Source organism: Schistocerca serialis, chromosome 4, assembly GCF_023864345.2.
Source record: "Schistocerca serialis cubense isolate TAMUIC-IGC-003099 chromosome 4, iqSchSeri2.2, whole genome shotgun sequence".
NCBI classification, from domain to species: Eukaryota; Metazoa; Arthropoda; class Insecta; order Orthoptera; family Acrididae; genus Schistocerca; species Schistocerca serialis.
In genome coordinates, this window is record NC_064641.1 from 305,049,750 (window position 1) to 305,067,856 (window position 18,107).

General features: G+C 42.3%; 1 protein-coding gene across 1 annotated transcript in view; it reads right to left on the reverse strand.

Moving 5' to 3' along the window:
* Positions 1 to 351: 351 nt before the first annotated feature.
* The window catches only part of LOC126474407 (rho GTPase-activating protein 6), a 1,172,202-nt gene continuing 1,154,446 nt past the window's right edge, over positions 352 to 18,107 (reverse strand). Inside the window, exon 15 of the mRNA XM_050101876.1 lies at positions 352 to 1,607. Coding sequence (XP_049957833.1) covers positions 580 to 1,607 — 1,028 coding nt within the window. The 3' untranslated portion in view covers positions 352 to 579. The remainder of the gene's footprint in view (positions 1,608 to 18,107) is intronic.

Genomic DNA, 18,107 nt, shown 5'->3' on the forward strand with positions numbered 1-18,107 from the left:
GAACTGATAACACATGGCAAAAACTAATCTTTCAAAAGTGACAGTGAGATATGATAAAATCAACTTTTTGACAAATTAGCATAGAACATGATAACAAAATTGATAGTAAAGGAAAACCTTTGCACCAATTGCTCTCAGAAAAGAAAGTAATCAGCAATTTTATTAGTTACAATGTAGATTTAACACTGTAAAACTTGTCATTATAAGATTCATTCATAATAAAACTAGCGATGACAATCTATTTCTTTTGTTATACAGACTGTACTCTTACAGTATTGTACTTCGTAAGAATAAGAGAGGGAAGAGGTTGTTGAAGGGGGCAGGGGGAGGGGGAAAGAGAGAGATTGGGGGGGGGGGGGGGGGGTATTGTCTTATTAAATCTGTTTTGAGAAGCAATGTTGTGAATATTTTGTAGTGACATTGCACAGACAAACATACAACAAGAATAGATTAGTGAAGAAAAAGTTGTGTATGTACATCATAGAAGCATATGTCAGACAGTTTCTTTCTTCATGGTACATTTATCAAGTACAAAACAGGAACACACTGATGACTAGCAATCATATAATACAAAACTGTTTATAGAAATGTTTCATTTTGTTTTGGATCACTAGCAATCAGTTCTCTTCTCTTATACACAGGCCCCTGTTGCTGTTGGTTTCTTCTTTGGGCTGCAGTTACTGTGGGTACAGACATATCTGCTGCTACACCTGCATCTCGCAAAGCGTTTACATCAGGAATATGCCTTGTCTGATGACGAGATTCAGTATACCTGCGCTTTGTGTACTTCTTCTTATCATCTTGGTCTCCCTGATGTGCAGGTTCAAACACCTGTGGTGCTTTTGCATTTTCCACTTTCTCTATCCTCAACATACGTTCTATGTCTGCTGTCTTTGAGCGCAAAACAGCTCCCCCAATACTTGATATACTTGCAGTGTACTTCCTGTCACCACTTAGCCTTTGTTCCAATGCTTCTGCATTTGTCTTAGGGTCCTGTACTATCACTTGTTTAGAAGAAACACTACCTGATGGCATAGAGGAAGTGCTAGCACTTTTAGATAACTGGTCTGCTACTTGTAGTGTGGAGACAGGCATTCCACTTCCTTTGGAAACATGGTGCTGTTCTACAGTAGGAGAAAATTCTTTAGAATGTATCACTGGAGCTTGTTCTGCCACTTTCTGAGTTTGTCGTAGCTCACTTGTGGAAGCAAATGTCACTTTCTGAAGAATAATAGGTGCCACTTCCTTTGCCATAACTACAGTGCCTTTAACTTGTTCTGACTGTTGCCTCTGGTACGCAGTAACAGAGGAAGACTTTGCACCAGCAGTTAGATGAGTTGTTCTGTCATCATGTAGACCCACAAACGATGCATTTGCAGCTGCATCAGGAGATGTGGGTGGACTGGATGCCCAGGATGGTGGAGGCGAAGCACTGCTGCAAAGAGATGGTGGCGTTGCATGTCGAGGCGGACTGCTTACGGTTGTGGTGGCTACTGATGAAGATCCCAGTGCTGAATCAGCTGACGCAGATGGATGGATTGAGGTCTGCGATGAATCACTACCACTAGCAGAGTGCTGCCGTCGCCGTCTTGTCGTCGACCCATGCACTGAAGTTAAGAGGAAAATAAATTTTCATGATTTTGAAAGCATAAGCATTTTGCATCCAAAGTACTTAATACACAAACTGCACAGAGCATGATAGAAACTAATAAGATAAAGTAATCTTATTACACTCAGATCCAGTATCAGTGTAATTACTTGAAATTTTGAGAAACTCCTCTTCTTGGACAAGCAGTTTTCCTTATCAAGCATAAAAAAATGTTCCACACACTAAGTCCTAACAGTGTTTTCAGTAGGTCTATAGATAGCTGTGTGTAAAGTGACTTGGCCCACACAAACACAATTGCTGATTAAGACAACAGTTATTGGGAAAGTTTAGTGGGACGATTGGCCATTTTTAATTTTTTATAGTTTTTGCTCCTGACCAACACAACCATACATTCAGAGAATTCCTGCAACTGAAAAAATTCCCATTTGTGCTGAAAGTAGTAACACTGCCACTGGATGCATAATGACCTTCAACAGAGAAAGTAGCTTAAAAAAAACTTAGTGTTGTTCACTAGTTGGTGTTTTAGATTATAAAACATTTGCATCAGATGGACTTTTCAAAATGTAGTGGATGGTTTTGTATCTCATTCATTCATGCATGCACACATCCTGTGCCATAAATACCATCACAAAGGAAAGTGTTCAGATATGTGGAATGAGTCAACTTATACATTAATAGGCAGGAAAGCAGGCACTGCATACAACTGCTGTCAAGGATACCAACAACAAATCATGCATTGAAGGTTGTAATGGATGTATGTGTATGTATGTTAGAGGACAGTTACTTGGGGAGACACAACGACACTACTCCAGTTTTACACTGCTCAGCTGCTGTTTTTATCTAACAGGTCAAACTAAGCAGTTTTGCACGGATGTAAGTAGTTGTAGCAGCATCTAGGTGAAGAACTGAAGCATGAACCAATGAAATATAGGAGCAAAAATTATTTCCCTTATCAGCAGTAAGTCAAATAATGAAGATGAACTAGGAAGTAAAAATCTTAGACAATAGCGCAATGTACCAAAATGCAATAACAAGACAGCTGACACACGACACCTGTAAGAAAATAAACCTCTGCGTGAAAAATATATGAAAGAAACCTTTAGGCAGTGCATTTTTCGTGTTCAGGACTCTTGCTTATAAGAAAACATCATTTCCCTTCCAACTGTATTCTTATCCCAAAATGAATCCAGCCACAAATAAAAATGGTAACTACAAATGAAAATAACTTACAGCTTGGGTTTGAATGTTATTTTTAGAAACAAAGTGCCTTTTTTCTGCAGTTAGTAGCTCTTCTGCCTTGATCTTATGTACCGGTATGTAAAAAGTCTCATGGTTATAGTGTTAAGCACTTAGAGAAGCTAGTAATAAAAATATGAATATCTGGGAAATGATTGAACATGCAGATTTCAATTCTGATTTCATCTCTGACAGTTCTGATTGAGGACACATAGAATTACTGATGTCCAAGCTTTGATTTGATGAGCACATTGCTATTCCCAACAAGAAGAAAAGGATACTGTGCAGCAGTGAATGATAATTGATTTTTAAATCATTTACCATCCATGAAACAGATATTAATTAGCCCTATAGTAAAAATAGCTTATATGATCATGATGGTCAAGTGGCGCTAATAAAGCATTCCCAACAATCATGTTTAGCTAAGAAGGGAAAACTGCAATTCACAACACAAAAATTTGGTTACATTACACAATACAGGGAGAATTTACAGGATGAACAATGGGGAGAAGTTCACCATGCATACAGAGTAGATAAGAAATTTCATTCTTTTCTAAAAATATTCACAGAACACTATGAATTCAGTTTTCCTTCACAATAGTCATGGACAATTATAGTAGAGGGCAAGAGAGAGAGAGAGGTTAACATCTTGTGCCAGGAAGAAAGGGCTTCATTTGATGAAAAGGGCTAGCTTCAATCAAGATTTAAATGCATTAAAGCAGTACTGCAAAATTCTTCACTATGTCACCAAAAAGGGCAAAAACTATAAAATATTTGGAAAACAAATGAGATCATATAGTACTAAGGTACTGGACTTGGATTTGGAATATAGTAGTTTACACTGACACGGGGCAATCCTGTTATAGTTTTTCCATGGTTACCCTAAATTGATTACAGCAGATCCAGCATGGTTCCATTGAAAAGAAAACAATCAATTTGATACCTCCATCCTAGTGTGTACTCAATCTCCGTGTGTGCTCAATCTTCAGATGTCTTGCAGTTGGGGGGATGTTAAACACTAATATTGCTTACTTTCTTTACCATCCATAGAAAATTCTAACTTCCAAGTATAAATCAAAAGTAATTTGGAACCTTTTAAGACAAAGGATATTTCATACTGTCCCTTTCTATGTTATAGATCCCCTTGTGGAAATTTTGATGCTTTCCTGAAATCACTGGATAGCATTTTGAGTAAACTAATGTCAGATTGTAGAAGTGTGAATGTTGTCATACTTGGGGATCTGAACATCAGTTCTTTACATGACTGCTAGGAAAGCATGTTTTACAGCTTACGTTCTATCTTATGGGGTTAAGGATCTACTTGGACTAGTACTGACTAGCAGTTCATGTTATGACAAATTACGACCATATCACCTCAGCAGACATCATAAATGGTCACATCTCACATAATTTAGGTCAGACAATCAGACACTAATGCTAAAATGCAATACAAACAAACCAACAAAAATGTATGAACACAAGAGAATACTATCTGCAAACAACTTTGGTAAGCTAAAATGCAGTCAAGTCAAGAATTCTGGGAATCAGTTATTACTACCACTGGGCTCAACAATAAACAGAACATGTTCCCATTAAAAAAAAGGAAGTACTAATAAAAATCCACCTTTAAAATCAAAACTTGTGAAATTAGAGGTTAAAACAAAAGGGACATAAAGAACTCTACAAGCAGTACAGATATCAATATTACAGAGAAGTTAGGATACTAAAATCAGAAAGAACTAGCCAGCAGATACAAAATTCAGATAACATCTCGGAGTTTTACTCATCAGTTGTTCATAAAATCAGAAACAATGCAACTGAAACTAAAATTAAAAATGTAGAATTAACTGTGAACAACGATATTGTTTGACCCTCTTCTATTTAGCAATATTTTTAATGATTACTTTATAGGCACTCTTGAAAAAGAACCAGATACACGGCATACATTCGAGGCCACCAGCAAACAGAATTGTTGTACACTACCTGTACTATGCACAGATATTCTGCAGCTAATTGATAGCTCTGCAGGATTAGATGAAATTTCTCCATATGTATTGAAGAAATACAAATGTGAACTAGTGAAACCATTATTAGTTCATCTAAACTGTGTTCTTGAAAATGGTGTATACCATGACAAGATGAAATTGGCAGTAGCTAAACCTTTCCACAAAAAAGGAGAAAGGAAACATGTTCAAAACTATAGACTCATTGTTGTTAACTCAAATTAAGCAAGTTGATTGAGAAAATAATGTTAAAAGGGATCTTGGAACATTACAAAAATTCTGATATATTAGGTGATTTCCAACATGGCTTCAGAAGAGGTCAAAGTACCACATCAACAGCAGTACAATCTGTCCATTGTGTACTTGAAAAAATAAATGAAAAGTTGCCAGCAGCAGGAGTATTCCTTGACCTTTCAAAATCTTCCTTGATCTCTCAAAAGCTTTTGATATGCATCATGACACATGCTCTCATCAAAAACTGTGATGAGTGATGTCACTGGAAAACTCATGCAGTAGCTGGAAACATATTTGTTTATTCGTGTAGGCCATCAAGCTGATGCCTTTTGCAAAAGTCATACATATGTTGAGTAGATTAATATAGATAACACATACATACAGCAGTGGTACATACATTCATCTTAATATTCTAATTATATTACATGTTACAACATAGGGCAAGTAGATTATATTTCACTGAGTGAATATAAACATTTATTTAAGCATGTGCAACTTGTTGAATCACATCTGCCCATTAATATAAGGACTATTGTCAGTTATTTTTAATTTTGTCCCCTGCCTGAAGTAGTTACCCTTACTTCTAGTATCATAATTATGTGTATCATTGCACTTATTTACTTTGTTTTTACTATTCAGGAAAAAGATAATAAGTTGATACAAGTACAAGGACTATACTTTTAGATACTTATGTTGTCAAAGGTTTCATGGCAGGTCTCTCTGGACTTTAGTCCATGCATTAACCCAATGGTTCTTTACTGTAATACTAATATTTTATTCAGGTGCAGGTCTGCCACACAACCCCACATTTCAATGCCATAATTAAGAAATGGATAAACTATTCCATAGTAAACAATTTTTAGTGTTTGACTCAGGACTATTTTTGCCAGCTGAATTATCAGATACCAGCTTCTGTAGATTTTCTCACAAACAGAAGTAATGTGGTTTACCCAGTGGAGATCTTTGTCCAGGTGGACACCAGGAAATTTAATGTTATCTGTTTTTGCTGACGTAATAAAAAAAAAATTGTTTATTTCAGCCTCTTGAGAACCAGATGTTTTAAATGTTAGTAGCTAGGATTTACTGATGTTGATGTTTAGTTCCTGGTGTAGAAAATATGTAGTTATTTCCATCACACCCTTAGTTGCAGCTGAGCATAATGTCTCCAAGTCTTTTTTCATAAAATAAGAGGGAGGTGTCATTGGCATAGGTTACTAGATGTGAGTTGAAGGGTTGTGTCATAACATTGACATAAACCAAGGAGAGAAAGGAACCAAGGATCAATCCCTGCATCTCCAGAAGACTGGAAACCTGATACCTAATTATCTATTTTACATGAAAGTTAAGTAAACTGTTTGCGATTTGCCAAGTACAGGTATGTGGTCAGTAATTGCACAGACGAGTAATTGCACTGATGTTGCAAGCCTGCAATTTCTTAACGAGCAACCTATGGTTGACTAAGTTGAAGGCTTTGGAAAAATCTAAGAATATGCCTGCTGTCTTCATATCTTGGCCTAGGAGGGTGTCAGTTTTATGGAGACATTCAGTAACTGCAGTAGTGGTGCACCAATCTTTTATAAAGCCATGCTGTTTTTCTGTTAACAATTTGTTCTTTGTAAAATAAGCAGAGAGCTGAGAAAGGATAATCATTTAAAAAACCTTACTAAAGGTAGGGATCAATGATATTGGGCGATAGTTTGAAACCTCTTTTATACTCCCATTCCCATGCACTGGTTTAACGATGCTTATTTTCAAACTACAAGGTTAAGTGCTTTCTCTAATACTACAGTTTACAAGGTAAATTAGTGATTTAACTATTTCTTTTATGCATTTTTTTTAACTACTACACTTGACATCCCATCCCATCCAGCTGAATATTTGTTCTTTAATGTGAGGATTATCTTGCTTATATCACTTTCTTTAACCTCATCCAATTCAAAACCCATTGCTTGGGCGGTGTCATTTGGTATCGTTCAGCACATTTCTAAAGTGTGCGTTGGATTGTTGTTGGTGATATGAAATAAGGTTACATTATACTTTTGGTTCTTTTATATTATTACTATCCTGTGTAATGCATAAGGGCTTGCTCTGCTTAGTTGTGGATGTTTCTCGATACTTACTGATCAGTTTTCAGGACACTTCCCTTACATTTGTAGGTTGTGAGATTTCATTACTGTGGACTTGTTTTCTACAGTTTCAAAGTTCCGCTTTACAGTTTTTCTTAGCTGTGTTATATTTTTGTTTGAAAACGTGTAGTGTTGTTGATTTGTACAGGCCATCTAGGTAATGAATATTTTATGTGAGTTTAACAAGGCTGTCTGGAAGTCTGAATTTGTTATTTCATCCACTCTGACTCTGGTGTTGGAAGGGGTAGAAGCTGAATGTGCACCATGGGGTATGTACCTGGATACCCACTAGGAGTCTCTGTGCTCCGTGCGAGTGTGGCACTCTCCATACCAAATGAAGCCCGCGGCCAACTGCATTTGCTGTAGTCATGTATTTTGGTGGTTTCACGGCGCTCCCCCCGCAGTCTGGTACTCACCGTAGTTCGCATGTGCATCTCGGCCATACTGCGTTCCAGTTCTATGCATTGAGATACATACTGTCGTTGTTTGCAGTGTTCCTGCGTTGTTGTCTTGCCGTTTTTACCACCTCGGTTCTTGCTTGCTTGCCTTGTGTTATGTCCTGGTCAGTTTTAGTGTTTGTCACCCCCTACTTGTTCATCTGTCCTGTCTGTTCTTTGTTAGCAATACCTCCAGTGGCTCACCCGCCTGGCAGCTTCACGTCTCCATATTTTGCTGAGTGTGGCTATAATCTATGCAATGATGTAAAAGGTTCGGTAGCATGGAGGCTAAGTTGGTCTGTCTCCTGGAGCAACAGCAGCAGCTCAGACAGCAGCAGCAGCAGCAACACCACCAGTTAGACGTCTTACAGCAATCTGTATAGTTGCTGACACACAAAGCCAGGGCATGGGACGCCCTACCACACCAGCTCCGAGGTGTCCCAGTTTCTGACGCTTCCCCATGTCCACTGTTGTTTCTGCCATTTAACGATGTTAAGGAAGACCGGGAAACACACTTGCATCATCTGAAACAACATTCCACAGTGTTTCAGGTCATGGATGACTCCCTACTGTGGTTGTTATTCTTGTACTGGGCATCATCAGACATGTACTTTCTGCTCCACAAGTTGGCCCCATTGTCATACTCCATGGCTCTCTCCTTTAGGGCATCTTGGCTTGAGTTACACCAGTACCACGAACAGCCTGGTCCATCATACTGTTCTTGGGTCACTGACTTGCAGGGTCTCAGCTGCAAATAAGACTTCACTTGCACCAGTCAGTGTTGTAAGGCATCGTATGCAGACTTCTTGATTCGCGAAATATTTGTTCAACTGGCACCCGATCCAGACATCCGTACGGCTGCGCTAAGACTTGATAACCCCTCACTGGAAGACATTCTGTGCATAGCCCACTCTTTGAAATTGCAAAAGCAACGAACAAGCATCTCATGGCGAGGCCACAGGTGGCAGCATTAGAGTCCTCCCTGTGGGTGCCTCCATGATGCTGTTGGCGTGGTACAGCCCACAGGGAGCAATGTTGTTGAGACTCCTCCTTGTACGATGTCTCTATGGTTTTGGAGCCACTGGTTGCCCCTCATTGGGAGTCACTTCCGTCTTGCCTGCAGTAGTGCTTTTCTGCCCATTCTTATGCAGACTGTCCCCATTGCTAGAAGACGTGAACTCTCTGTCAGAAAGCCAGCCATCTCTGATCTGTCTGTTACAGCCACTTAACCCACTCCTGCTCCTTACCCACGGGGCTTTATGATACAGTGCACACACTGCAATCAGTCATTCCACTGGACGCCCCATTGATGCGGAAGTTGTTCCTCATGCTCCACTATTTTAATGTGGACGTTTGTTTTCAGGTTGATACAGAGGCTATCGTCTCCTTAATCAATCTGGTGACATTTACACACCTGGGTTCCCCGGAGCTGTCTCTCACCTCCCTGCGATTGGTCGTGTACGGTGACGGTTCTATTGCCCCCTCGTGGGCTGTTCTTGGTACTAGCCACCTATAAACATGTTCCCTGGCTCCTGATCCTACTGGTGGTTGGCCATTCCTTGGCTTCAAACATTTTTGGTCTCGATGCTTTCACACTGTTTGGCTTTTCGATTTCTAATGAAGTTAAAGTCATTGCCACTGCTGTCCCGTTCCAGGACCTTGACGATCTGTGCTCAGCCTATGTTTCTCTGTTTCAGTCTGACTTAGGGTGTGCTTTGGGCTTCCAGGTGCACATTGCTCTCTGGCCAGATGCTCAGTTATGGTTCTTCCAGGCTTGACCCTTTCCCATGGCCTTACGTCCAGCAGCCAAGCAGGAGCTTGATTGACTGCAGGCTGCTGGCATCAATGAGACCCTGAAAGTGAGTGCTTGGGTGGCTCTGTTAGCTGTGATCAGGAAACCCAATGGCTCCCTTTGTCTATGTGGGGATTTCAGAGTTACAATCAATGCACAGTCCCTGCTTGAAACTTATCCCATTCCCCAGCAGGAAGACCTTCTCGCCAAACTCGCACATGGTGAGTACTCTCTAAGACTGACCTGGCGGAGGCTTACCACCAATTACCCTTAGATGAGGAATCCCAGATCATCATTGTCATCAACATGCCTTTTGGATTATATAAATATAAGCACCTTCCATTTGGTATTTCCTCAGTGCCAGCAACTTCCCAGAAGTACCTGGAGCAGCTCACACAGCCCATCCCGGCTTGTGTCAATTGTCTCAGTGACACTTTGGTCACCAGCCGTACATGCCACGAGCATTTGCAAAACCTCGGTACCTTATTTCATGCCCTGCAGGCCACAGGCTTACACTGTTGGCTGGAAAAGTGTAGTATCTCTCAACCAGAAGTCGAATTCGTCCATTGGATCGCAACATCATGGCCATCAACTCCCTTCCCCGCTCCATGGATTTATCTTACCTCCAGTTTTTTTGGTCAAGGTTAACTACTACTTAACGTTTTTACCCCAGGCTGCTGATGTTGCACAGCCTCTCAATCGCTTGTGTCACAAAGGGGTGCCTTTCAGCCTGTGATCAAGCTTTTCTCTGCTTGAAAACTACGCTCAAGTCTGCCCCTTGCCTGACTCCCTTCATTCCGGACTGCCCCCTGGTTGTGGCGGCCAATGCTTCAGCCTATGGTTTTGGCTCACAGGCATGAGGATGGCTCAGACCAGCCCATTGCAAATGTGTCCAAGACACTATCCTGAGGAACTGCTCTCGGATTGAGAAAGAAGCTCAGGAGATTGTGTTTGCCATTCAAAAGTTTCACATCTACCTGTTAGGGACGAAGTTCACTTTCCTCACTGATCACAAGCCTTTGGTTATCCTATTCAGCCCACACACACACCCAGAGCTAACTGCCCAATGTCTCCAGCACTGGGCACTGTTCTTACACAATTACACTTACGTTATCTGATATAAGCCCACCTCTCAACACTCCAATGCACATGCCATGTCACGTCCCCCCCTGGGCCCTGAACCTGAGTTCGACCAGCAGGAAGTCCTCTGCTTTCACATTGATATGGCCTGCCAAGATACACTGGATGGATTTCCCATCACGGTTGCACAGATTGCTGATTCGCTGGTTGAAAACTGAATTTAGCCCCTAGTGGCACATCTCACACAGGCTCTTGGGTGTGTCGGGTGTCCTGTTGGTTGTGAAGGCTGACGATCATTGGGTGATCATCTCACCTGATTTGCGCCACCACGTCCTATGCTTGCTACACCATGGACACTGGGAGGTATCCCGTATGAAGACATTGGCTTGCTGGCATATGTATTGGCCCGGCATCGGTGGTGACACTGAACGCTTGGTCCCTGGGTGCACAGTGCGTGCGTGTCATTAAGCCAGCCCTTTGCAATCATTTGCACCCTGGCCCATGCCTCACCGGTCCTAGGACCGCATACATCTCGATTTGCAGGCCTGTTCTTGGGATCGATGTGGTTACTCATTGTGGATGCATACTCCAGATACCGGTATGTGGTGCACATGGTGTCCACTGCGACTGATGCCACACTCACAGCCTTGGCTCAGGTTCTTGCCATTGAAGGCCTGCCTCATACTTGGTCTCGGATAACGACCTCCAAGTCACAGCAGCCTCCTTCCACGCATTATGTGAGGCCAACGATATCAAACTCATCCATCCCTTCCATCCATCCTCCAATGGCACAGCAGAACAATTGGGGAGGACATATGAACAACAGCCGACAAAAGCGATCAAATCCTCTGCCACCTTATTCTTGAGCACTTATTGCACCACGCTGATTGATGATCACAGTCCGGCCAAACTCCTCCATGGGCAGCAACCACGGACCCTACTCCATCTGCTGACACTGTCACCTTCTGAGCTCCGCTTCCGATCCTCTCAGCGCTACATCCGGGCATGGCCGTGTAGGCGCACTCATATGAGGGCAAGACTGCCTGGACTCACGCCACAGTAATTGTGACCCGTCAGCAGCGTGTGACATCGGTACAGTCACAGAAGGGGCTCAAGCGCCACTCTTTCGCATACTCTTTCATGGTACCTTATGACCCCCAACCCCCTGGCTCCTTCTGGTATGTACAAGGCCCTCAAGTCAGTCCCACTGCTGACAGCCACCGGCTCCCCACAGGCACCCCAGCACTCCTTCCCGCATCCATGAGGATTGGAGGCGACATGCAGTGCCCTGCCCTCCAGTGATGTTTTAATGGCTTTGACAGACTGCGCTCCCAACCCCCTGCTGGCGGTCGATGACAAAGCGTCTCCCTCCATTCCCTCCTTCCACCCACCATGGCAACGTCCGGGGTGTTTCCGCCCCTATGCACAGGTTTCAGGGGAGAGGGATCTGGTGTCGGAAAGCACAGAAGTTGAATGCATGCCAGAGGGTATGGAGCTGGATATTCACTAGGGGCTCTTTGTTATGGTGTGCACCTGTGCCGTGAGCCTCGCTGTGCAAATGCGCCACTCTCCATGCCATGTTAAGTCTGTGACCAATTGTGTTTCCCGTGGTCATGTATTTAGGTGGCCAAGTGGCAGTAGCCTGGCAGTCTGGTACTTGCTGTAGTTTACATGTGCATCTTGGCCATACTGCATTCCAGTTCTGTGTATTGAGATGCACACTGTCATTGTTTGGAGTGTTGCTGAGTTGTTGTCTCACCGTGTTTATCACCTCAGTTCTTGCTTGGTTGTATCGTGTTGTGCCCTGGTCAGTCATAGTGTCTGTTGTCGCCTACTTGCTCATCTATCCTGTCTGTTTGTTGTTAGTGATACCTCCAGTGGTTCCCCCACTTGGCAGCTTCGCATCTCCATATTCTGCCGTGCACTGTTTGCCGGTCGCTCGCAGCTATAACACTGACTGTGTATTGGCCCTGTTACATTTCTTTAATGGGACAACAGGAATCAAAGTGTTTCAATAGGATGTTATAAAACTCATCGCATTTGTTATCTGGTCCTTCCACATTGTAGATTTTATCCCATTTCTCCTCAGATAGTTTAATTTTTAGAGAGTTGATGTTACTATTGCTCATAACTTGTTTCTTCAAAAGTTTTTGGTGCTATTTTAGGAACTGTTTCTCCTGTGAAAGATGGTCTGAGTAATGAAAGTCTATGTTACTATACTTAACAATGTCTTCAGCAGTTTTGTTAATTAATGCATAATCTATACTGGCAGGACTACAATCTGAGACTCCTGGTATCCATGGCAACTATATTTCTAAGATTGCCTGGAGTTAATACATCTACAAGTTTCATGTTAGCTAGGTTGTTGGAGTTAACATCAAAATTAAGGTCTCCAAGTATAATAAGGTCATTGGGACCAGTTTGCCTAATTATGGTACTGAAGCTGTTGACAAAATGGATTACATCTGCACAAGGTGGTCTGTATATTCCTACTACTTTATGTTTTACTGCACTGACTCAATGCTCTTTTAGTTGAATTGCAGTACCACTTACTTCTAATATCCCCTCTTCACTGTAGTGCTCAATAAATTTAAGTTTCTTAGACTGAATATGTTCTTTCACAAAGATTGCCATACCTTCACCCTTATGCTGTTTCCTACAATAGCCATTTACTAATACATAACCATCCAGCTTATAATAGTTAATTTCATTACATTTTGGACCATGTTCAGTTAATACCAACACTTATGGCGAATGCTCATTTACAAACACCTGTAGTACACTGAGTTTCTTTGTAATGTACTTCACATTCAGATGTGCTAAGTTCTGCCTGGGTTTCTTCTCTGCTTATACATCTGTGGATGTTGTAGTGTCCTGTGAGGTAGACAACAGTGTACAGAAATTATACATACTGGAGAGGAAACAGTCAAGAAAAATAAATATTAATTTTGGTTGTCCTCAGGGACTCATATCTTGTGTAAATGATTTCCCAAGTTCTCTAGATAATAAGCATTTGATCACTATTTATACTGATGACACATCTGTCATCTTTTGTGTTGACAGTGAGCCCAGCCCAGTTAAAGAGACTCAGAACTTTACTGAAAGTCTACATCTCACTTAGGAAAAAAAACCATTACTCACTTTAAAGTGAGTGGTCCAAATAGACAAAATATTATGACTGACGAAATTCTGTCAAAAAACTGTTCAGAATGTAAATTTTTGGTTTCATACATACATGACGAACATTCATGAAAGCAACAAGTTGACCATGTGTGCAAATAAATAGTATCCAGTCAATATGTATTACGGAGATTAGCCAATATCTTAATTCTGAAACTGTAAGTACTATGTATTTTGGATTCATATGCCCTTTCTTGTCTTATGGGACAGTACTGTGGGGTGGGACTTGACACACTAATATCCCACCGACAAAAGATACTAAGGTAACAAATAGGAAAGGTCACAAATAGGAATATGGAATTCACAACCATGACATAAGACACAAAAAAGACTTTCACATAGTTAACAGAAGATTAACTTCAACAGTAAAAGGCCCCTATGTCAAAGGAGCTGTATTACATGATTTATTATGAAATGAAGTTGAGTTGTTGACAGGGGATAATTTCAAAATGCATCTCAAGCAGTGGCACATCCAAAACTGCTCAAATAACTTGGATATTACTTGAATAATGACATAAGAAACAATCCTGCTGTTGAAATAAGTATAGTACTTGTAGCATATTGTAAAATATTTGTAATTTGCAACTGTAAAAATATTTATACATTGTTAACAATGCAACACATACAACATTAATTATTAAGAGCAAATAATAAATTAAAAATTAAATTAAAATATTTAATATCATGATACAATATGACGAAAAGGAAAGTTGCCACTCACCATACACAGGGATGCTGAGTCGCAGATTGGCACAACAAAAAGACTGTCACAAATAAGATTTCATGCAGCAAGGCCTTCGACAAAAATACATCAGTAGCATGCGCTCACATGCACACACACACACACACACACACACACACGCACACACACAAATGCGACTCACACACATGACTGTACTCTCTGACAACTCCACTGCGAGCAACAGCACCAGTGCATGAATGGAATGGTGACTGTGTGGGGTTAAGGAGGCGGCTAGGGTGGGGAGGGTAAGGGATAGCAGGGTAGGGGTGGGGGACAGTGAAGTGCTGAGTGCTGCTGGAGAGCACACAGGGATGATGTGGAGAGAGGGTAGGATAACTGTGTGCAGTTGGGAGGTTAGATGGAGGGGATGAGAGAGGTGGGGGTTGCAGAAAAAGAGGCAAGTAAAATGTCTGAGTGCAATGGTGGAATGAGGGCTGTGTAGTGCTGGAATGGGAAATGGGAAGGGGTGGATGGGTAAGTGCAATGACTAACGAAAGTTGAGGCCAGGAGGGATACGGGTTTATAGGATATATTGCAGGGAAAGTTCCCACCTGTGCAATTCAGAAAAGCTGATGGAACTGTAGAGAGTTGGTGCAGGAAATGATTGATATCTTTTATATACAAGGGTAGGTTCTGGATAATAGGTTGAAAGTGTTGGTCTGCAGAGATTCTCAGTGGGGGCACAGTAACCGGCTACAATGGGGCGTCTTGGGTGGTTGGGTTTATGGACTTCAGGAAGCATGTAGAAGGTAGGGGTGTGGGGTGTAGTAGGGGTGAACAGAGAGATGGAGTCCAGGGAGAGCTTCTGTGATGGGCCTAAAGATTTGGTGAGTGACTGGAGATAATGCTTTATTTCTGGAATGGGGTCATAGTGCCAAGATTTGTTGGTGGAGATACCTGACAGCTGGCAGAGTCCTTCTGCCAGGTAATCCTTGCAGTTCAAATCAACAGTGGTGAAGCCTTTGTCTGCAGGTAGGATTATAAGATCAGGATCAGTTTCTAGATGGTGGACTGCAGTTCTTTCTGCAGATGGAAGGTTAGTTTGCATGTTGAGGGATTTGGGGAACATTGCTGTGGCAAGGGGCTCGAGGTTAAGAAATTCTGGAAAGTTAACAGGGGATGATTTGGGGGCTTTGAGGGTGGATCATGGTTGGATGGAGGAGTGAACTGAGTGAGGCAGGGTTCAACATTGGTCTTTGGCTGAGTCTGATTGGTAGGGTTGTTGGCGAGGGGGTGTTTCCACTGTAGGGACCAGGAGAAGGAGAGAAGGTTTTTAACGCATCCTGCCTGATTGACTTTGGGAGTGGGACAATAGGTGAGACCTTTTGAAAGGACTGATATTTCTGTGGGGCTAAGACTTCTGGAGGAAAGGTTAATGATTGGGTTTTGGGTCTGTTAAGGTTCTGGATTCTGTGTGGTGGAGAGAGGGAGTTTTGGATGGCAGAGTAAATGTAGTAGGTCTGCTTAAGACAGGGTTTGTTAGCTATGAGGGGATGTGTGTGAGGCTGTTGTAGATGTGGTGGATAGTGGTACTCCAAGGTGGGAGTAGGAAGCGAGCAGGGTGGAGAGTTTTTTGAAGTAGTGTGGTGCATGCTGCTCTAGTCCCTGGAGGGCAAGTGTTTCAATTACAGGAGTTTGGGAATGCACAGCAGCAAAATTTTGGAGATGGACAGAAGGTACTGCAACGAGGATTGTGCTTTGTTGATATGGTTTTTCAGGACTATGTTGGTGAGGGTTAATGATTGGCAGAAACTGATCAGATGGAGATCATTGTGGAAGGAGGGCTGGCAGCTCGAGGTGAGTAATTTGATGGTAAGGCCATTTGGAGGGATTCCATGGGCCAAGCAACAATGCAGGAAAGAAATGTGGGACTTGGTTTTGGCTAGGGATAAGGAAATTTTTCTGTATTGATTAAGTTGGAAGGAGCAAGGATCCATGGTAGCAGAAAAAATTTTACATAATTTTTCGCATTTTTTCCACCACCAAGGATCCTTGCTTCTTCCATCTATGTCAATACAGGAAAGTTTCCTTATCCCTAGCCAGAACCTTGTCCCACATATTTTTCCTGCATTGTTGCTTGGCTCATGGAATCCCCAAAAATGGCCTTACCATAAAATTACCCATCTCTGGCTGCCAGCCTTCCTTCTACAGTCACCTCCATATGTTCAGAGGAACTAGAGAAAACATGGACATTGCTACCTCAAAAAATTCTCCACCCTTCACACTTCCTATTCCTGCCTTGGAGTACCACTGTCCACCACCTCTACAACAACCTCCAAACTTCCCCCATGTCCTCTCATAGCTGACAAACCCTGTCTTGCAGACCTACGTTTACCCCACCCTCCAAAACTCCCTGCAACCACCACACAGAATCCAGAACCTAAAACAGACCTGATACCCAGTGATGAATCTTTCCTCCAAAAGCCTTAGCCCCACAGAAATATCAGTACTTTCCAAAGGCACCTTTAGCCACACTCTCAAATTCAATCATGCAGGACTTGGTTAAAGACTTCTCCTTCTCCTGGTCCCTACAGTGGAAACACTTTTTCGTCAACAACCCTACCAATGAGACTCAATAAAAGGCCAATGTTGAACCCTGCATCACTCAGTTCATTCCCCAATCCAACCATGATCCATGCCCAACACGTCCAAGTCACCCCCTGTTAACTTTCCAGAATTTGTAACTTTGAACCTTGTCTCACCATCATTCCCCAAATCCCTCAATATGCAAACTAACCTTACATCCACAGAATGAACTGCAGCCCACCATCCAAAACTGATGTTGTTGTTGTTGTTGTGGTCTTCAGTCCTGAGACTGGTTTGATGCAGCTCTCCATGCTACTCTATCCTGCGCAAGCTTCTTCATCTCCCAGTACCTACCGCAACCTACATCCTTCTGAATCTGCTTAGTGTATTGATCTCTTGGTCTCCCTCTATGATTTTTACCCTCCACGCTGCCCTCCAATGCTAAATTTGTGATCCCTTGATGCTCAGTCTCACTGGAAATCTGCCCATCATCCTCGCAGATACTGGGTGAAATTTTGTGAACTGTCAGGCCTCATCCCTAAATTTCTGGGAAAGGGCAACAGACATTAATACATTATAAGCTGCTCCACATGTGGGGACAGCCTTCATCCCCACCCCAAGAGATTTGCATGCTGACTTTTCATCAGTGTGCTGAAGACCATGATTTTGAGTGCCCTCTCAACCCAAATCCTCACCAACATCATCATCTGCTCTCAGAGACCAACACCTTCACAATCTATCACCCAAAACCTACCCTCTTATATAAAAAATACCAACCATTTCCTCCACCGACTCTCCACAGTTCCTGTGCCTTACCACACAGTGCTCTGCTTGTCACTATTGATGCCACCACCCTTCACACTAACATCCTTAATGCCCATGACCTTACCATTATCAAACACTACCTTTCCCAACGCCCAATGGATTCAAAATCAACAACCTCCTTCTTATTGCCATGGCCAACTATATCCTCACCCACAATTACTTCTCCTTTGAAGACATTACCTACAAGCAACTCCAGGGTATGGCTATGGGCACCTGCATGGCAACATCCTATGCCAGCCTATTCATGGGCCATCTAAAGGAATCCTTCCCAAATACCCGGAATCCTAAACCCCTCAACACCACACCCGGTTCACATT